A 5,847-nucleotide genomic window follows, 5' to 3' on the forward strand; every position below is an offset into this window, starting at 1 on the left:
CCTCAAAGCAACCACACTATAGCAGAATGCAGTTTAGACTAGCTAGGAAGAACATAGAGACTATAACCAAATAACCAGATAGATCAAATAAATAATAAAAAAAAAACTAGAACATAATGCATTGATAATCCTTAACACAACTCAATATTCCAAAAATACATACACAACATTCCAAAACTCAAATATACCAGAACAATAAGCACATTGCAACCAAAACTACCCAATCAGACCATAAATAGAAGTAGACAAGACACACAAGACTGAAAAACCTACGAAGAAGAATGGATAATGAAGATGAGGGGACCAAGAGACAATCAGAAACAAATAAAGAAAAAGAAATAGACAAAGTGTAAGAGATACATACCTCAGACGACCAAGAGCTACAAGAATCAAGGTATTGAAGGAGGCAACCCAATCAAACAGCCCAAGGAAGGACAAACACAGAGTCGCCAAGAAGCTTTAGGTGAGAGAGAGATCGAATTTGGGGGGAAATTGAACTGAAGAGACGAGTGGAGCATTTTTAAAACAAACCAGTCCACTCGAGCGTGGGTTTTAACGCTCGAGCATGCGCCAAAACACGCATGGCTGCGCTCGAGTAAGGAATTGGATGCTCGAGCGCCAAAAACAACCTCACAGAATTGATCAACTCTGCAAAAAATACTGAAAGGATGAAATCCATGCTCGAGCGTGAGAGTTTCCGCTTGAGCAAGAACAAAAAAAATCCAAAACCCAAAACAACTCAAGACAAAAAGTTGTGATTTATTTTCGTCAAAAAAATTGAAAAAACGAAGAACAAGGGCAATCCCTTTGTTAGATTTAGAAACGCTTAATCATTAGGCCATTGATAACCTAAAATCTCGTTTTAATAAATAGTTTGAGACTCTAAAAATATCTTGGAACACTATTTGTTTAAAGAAAAATGCTTGGGAGCACTAATTAGTGCTCCCACTAATTAGGTGGCAGTGGGTTCCGCTATTAATAATGTGATGTTTTGGTCTTGGAGTTGTATTTTTTTTTCAACAATGATTCATCCCACTAAAAACATCACCACTAATAGCACTAATGCATTAAAAAAGTAAAAAAAAAAAAAAAAAAACACAACTCCAAGACCAAAACATCACATCATTAATGGCGGGACCCACTGCTACCTAATTAGTGGGAGCACTAATTAGTGCTCCCAAGCATTTTTCTTTTTTCTTTTTTTTTTTACTTTTTTAATGCATTAGTGCTATTAGTGGTGATATTTTTAGTGGGATGAATCATTGTTGTTGTTTAAACTAGAACGTTTTAACTTATTACTTTTGTAATTTTATATGAAATTATAAAATAAAAAAAAATTATGAGTTTATTTGATATAACTTCTTATAAATTGAAAATTAATGATTAAAAAGTATAAATAAAAAACACTGTCTCATAACCGAAGTAAAAGTACTCTTTATTATAATTTCAAATAAACGCTTTCAAAATTACCATTATCACATCAAACTGCATGTTTATTTTGTACCAAAAAAAATTGTTTGGGAATTAATTTTCCATGGCAACCTCAATTATGTCCACAATCTGATAGTAGTGCCGGTTAGTAGCTGCTGCCGACATTTTCCCAACCTAAGCTCTTTGTAGGCTCGGTACGAGGTTCGGTTTAACCCGCGCCATGGTTGTTTACTGTAGTTGGTTACTTTGTGCTCTGGTCTGTCTCTGTCTGTCTCTGTGTCTGTCTCTCTCTACAAAGCTGTCTTATTGGGTGTCCGAAAAGCACCCACAAAACCTCTCTTTCCCTTTCACTCTCACTGGGGCATAGAGTTTAGAGAGGGAGGGAGGGAGAGAGTGAGTGAGCTGAATTGTTGTTCTGGTTCCAGGGTTCAATTCAAGCAAAGTTCTATATTTTGTTCTCGATTTGAAAATTTTGGGTACCCTTTTTATATTTTATGTAATTCAAGTGATGGGTTTGAGTTTTGTTTCATGTGTTAGTTTAAATTCATCAGCAAATGCATGTATGTAGTTTAAGTTTCTTCAATTCTCTCTCTAGTTCTTCAAAAACAGAGTGTTTCGACCGTTAAAATCCCACCTTCTTGTCCCTTCCATGTTTCCTTTTCCCAATTTCACTCACAATTTTTCAATTTCTCACTTCCTAATGTTCCAAAACTTTCTGGGCATCAAAATTTTTTCAGAAATTGGTGAATTTTGAGCTTCAGTGAAGCTGAGAGAGAGTTTTAATTGATCAATTGTTACACTGATTTCTTGAAAAATGATGGCCACAAAGTCTGAATCTGATATAACTAGTTTAGCCCCTTCATCACCATCTAGGTCTCCCAAGAGGCCTGTGTACTATGTACAGAGCCCTTCAAGGGACTCTCAAGATGGTGACAAGTCATCTTCTATGCAAGCCACTCCCAATTACAACAGCCCAATTGAGTCTCCTTCACACCCTTCCTTTGGGAGGCACTCTAGGAACTCTTCATCTAGTCGGTTTTCGGGGATTTTTAGGTCGTCTTCGGGGAGGAAAGGAGGCCGGAAAAGGAATGATAAGGGTTGGCCTGAGTGTAATGTGATTCTAGAAGAGGGGAAATATGATGAATTTGATGATGATAAGCGTTTTACTCGCCGATTCCAGGCGTTGTTGGCTGTGCTTAGTTTTGTTGTTCTGTTTACCGTCTTTTGTTTGATCATATGGGGTGCTGGCAGGAACTACAAAGCCGAGGTCTCCGTGAAGGTATGCCGGATTTTCTGTTTCAGTAATAGTTGGTTTTGTTTATATATATGTTCTAAGAGATATTGAAGCATTGATGAAATGAAAATTGTAATTTCATGATGATAATGGTTATGTTGAGAATTTCATTGAGTTGACACACCAAATTTCAAATTGTTAATTAAGACATCATAATTTATTGAAGAAACAAAAGTAAGAGTAGCATTGAAATGAGAGTTTTATACACATGCAGGTTTTGAACGATCACATGCTCATATTGTCTTTTGGTTGTAGTGAAGTTTAGAGGAAGAAGTGAAAATTGGGATGGGAAGATTAAGGGTTGGTTTGGATGGATGTGGATTTGAAATATTGACATTAATTATTCAAGGAGAATAACTCATATTTAGATTTAATAGTTTATCTATGAATTTTAAGATTGAATTAAATAGTTTTATCATGATGTATTTGAAATAACTATATAAAAGTAATTTTTTGAAATCATGCTAAGTATTCTTTTCTAAGTACAAGGAAAATTCATATATTCTATCTTATCTTCTTTCTCTTCACTTACAATAGTTAACTGTCCAATTTTTTATCCTCAAATCACTTGATTTCAAATCCACACCTATCCAAACAGACCCTAAAGAAAATATAAGATTTGAAATGTCAAATCGATTTTTTTGCACTGCATGAATTGTTGAGAGTAAGAAATGGAGCACACCCTTTTCATCTCAATATGGTTTTAAGATTCCAATTTTAGGTTTAAATATTCACTTCCTTAAGTTTTCTTCATTACTAAATATGTATTGGATTTCTTTCCCTACAATGGAACGACCAATTTGTTTACTTTTCTCCCCATGTTCTTTCTCAAACCTCATCTTGGATATTTCTCATTTGTTTCTAATAATTGGATCATAGCTCATAGTTTCACCCCTCTGAGAATGGATGGTACAATCTTTGCAGAGCTTAGTAGTAAATAACATCTACATTGGGGAGGGTTCAGACTTCACTGGGGTCCCAACAAAGATGTTGACCATGAATGGCTCTTTGAGGATTGGCGTATACAACCCTGCCACATTTTTCGGTATTCATATTAGCTCCACGCCTATCAATCTCCTCTATTCAGCGATTACTGTTGCAACTGGTCAGGTAATAATTCTATTTGCATTCAGTATTATGACAAGTGAATGAAACAATGAGGAATGATTTCGATTCAAATTGATCAAGCAAGGTTGTTGGTCATGGTAGCAGCTTTAAATCATAAACAAAGATGTGGTCCCAATATAGATTGCATATTGAGGTCCAAGGTATAATTAATGTAGTTTCTTTTTATATGTATATACTAGTGGCAGGTGCAAACGCAATATGTTTGCAATTTTACCTTTGGATGATTTGATAATTGAGGGGTAATTTCATGAATTAGGAAAAATTTTGGCAGTTTTAAACTGTTCAACAGTTATTGAACCTAGAGGTTACTGGATATTCTTGGGAAAAAAGAAAAGAAAAGGTGACAGTGTATTCACCAAATGGAGTGTACACTTTATATAATGCTAGCACTGGATCACATGCGATGTGTGTGCTATAATTTTTTGAAATTGAGAAGAGATTTGACAGTTGAATTCATAAGGAGTTTTCTTTGAATGTGGGTGGTGGCTTGTTATGACATATTTGCTCCTTTTTGTGTTGAAGAAACAAAAGCAGAGAAGTTATCTCATGCATGGTTTTTTGGGGAAAAAAATTTACTGTGACACTATACCAAGTCAAGTGTTCACTTATAATAATAGTATTGATAATATATATATATATATATAGAGAGAGAGAGAGAGAGAAAAGTGGAGGTGGAAGTAGAGTTAAGGTGGAGTGGAAGTAGAGTTAAGTGATGACCAAGACCATGGAACCGCTCAATATATAAGAGATTTCCATCATTGGACATTCTCTTCGCCACTCTGAATTTGGTTTTCATTGAAAATTTGAGATGTCTTTGTTTTCGAAGAACCTCATGCTTGCTTTGTAATTTGTCTGTTTGTTATCGAGGGTGTTTTTTTGCTTCTTTGTTGATTTTATTTTCCCTCAATTTTCTTTTATTTTCTTTCTTCGCCTCTTTCAAATTTCAATAAATTGTACTTATTTTGAATGTTATAATTGCAGTTGAGGAAATATTCTCAGCCAAGAAAGAGTCACCGGATTGTGTTGGTGAACTTGGAAGGAACTAAGGTTCCATTGTATGGGGCTGGATCAAGCTTAACAACAGCCTCCAACACTAATGCTGTTCAAGTTCCATTGACATTACAGTTTGAGATCCGGTCCCGTGGCAATGTGGTAGGGAAATTGGTAAGGACAAAACACACAGTACAAATTTCTTGCCCTTTGGTTATCGACTCTACTAGTACCAAACCTATAAAGTTCAAGAAGGATTCGTGCCTTAACAGCTGATTTTTACTCAGATCGCTTGAACCTTTTGCTCATGGCCTCTGCATCATACTTTGTACTCGAAAGTTTAAGTTACTCTGGCCTTTATACCAGTCCATCTTTTCAATTTTGAGACATCCAAGTAATCAAATTATGTTTCAAAAAGAAAAAGAAAAAAAGGGCTTATCTATAATGCTTTGTTGTAATGTTTGCACAAATAAATGCATGCATATATGTTTGTGTGTGATGTATTTATGAATTATTTTGTTATGACTATGGCATAAAATTGATGTGATGAAGAGCTAATATAAATTTATGCATTCTCAGATGAAATTTAGGTAAATAAGATGTTTGTCTTTTGTTCATTTCAGGATTTGAAGCAATGTTGGTTCTCTCTCTCTCTCTCTCTCTCTCTCTCACACACACACATATTACACAAGGCAAAAAAGTTTTGGGAAAAATAGAACCATTCAGCGTGTTTGGTTTGAGCTTTTTTTATTAGTTTTTTAAAAATTGAGTTTTTTGGTTTTCGAGTTTTTTTTGTTTTAAGTGAATATTTTTAAAATTTTAAACATTTTTTTACTTTTTTAGTTGTACTTTACTTAGATGTATCTAAAAAGTAAAAAAATTGTGAAAAAATATTTTAAAAAGTTAATAAATACATAAAAATATAAAAAATGTACTTAATTTTCGTATTTTTTTTTATATTTTTGGTATTTAGTGAATTTTTTTAAAAATTCATAAACTTTTTT

General features: G+C 34.2%; 1 protein-coding gene across 1 annotated transcript; it reads left to right on the forward strand.

Moving 5' to 3' along the window:
* Positions 1–1,557: 1,557 nt before the first annotated feature.
* LOC114321769 (uncharacterized) lies at positions 1,558–5,438 on the forward strand. Its single transcript, XM_028268982.2, has 3 exons — positions 1,558–2,710; positions 3,650–3,835; positions 4,835–5,438. Exons 1-3 carry the CDS (start codon positions 2,246–2,248, stop codon positions 5,117–5,119), a joined length of 936 nt encoding a protein of 311 aa, XP_028124783.2. The 5' UTR covers positions 1,558–2,245; the 3' UTR covers positions 5,120–5,438.
* The last annotated feature ends 409 nt before the right edge of the window (positions 5,439–5,847 follow it).

Source organism: Camellia sinensis, chromosome 4 (assembly GCF_055761805.1).
Source record: "Camellia sinensis isolate YWXY chromosome 4, ASM5576180v1, whole genome shotgun sequence".
NCBI lineage: Eukaryota > Viridiplantae > Streptophyta > Magnoliopsida > Ericales > Theaceae > Camellia > Camellia sinensis.

Coding starts and splice junctions, on each gene's coding strand:
- LOC114321769 (XM_028268982.2), top strand. CDS start 2,246: ATGATGGCCACAAAGTCTGAATCTGATATAACTAGTTTAGCCCCTTCA. Junction 2,711..3,649: donor AAGCCGAGGTCTCCGTGAAG/GTATGCCGGATT, acceptor CAATCTTTGCAG/AGCTTAGTAGTAAATAACAT. Junction 3,836..4,834: donor TTACTGTTGCAACTGGTCAG/GTAATAATTCTA, acceptor TTATAATTGCAG/TTGAGGAAATATTCTCAGCC.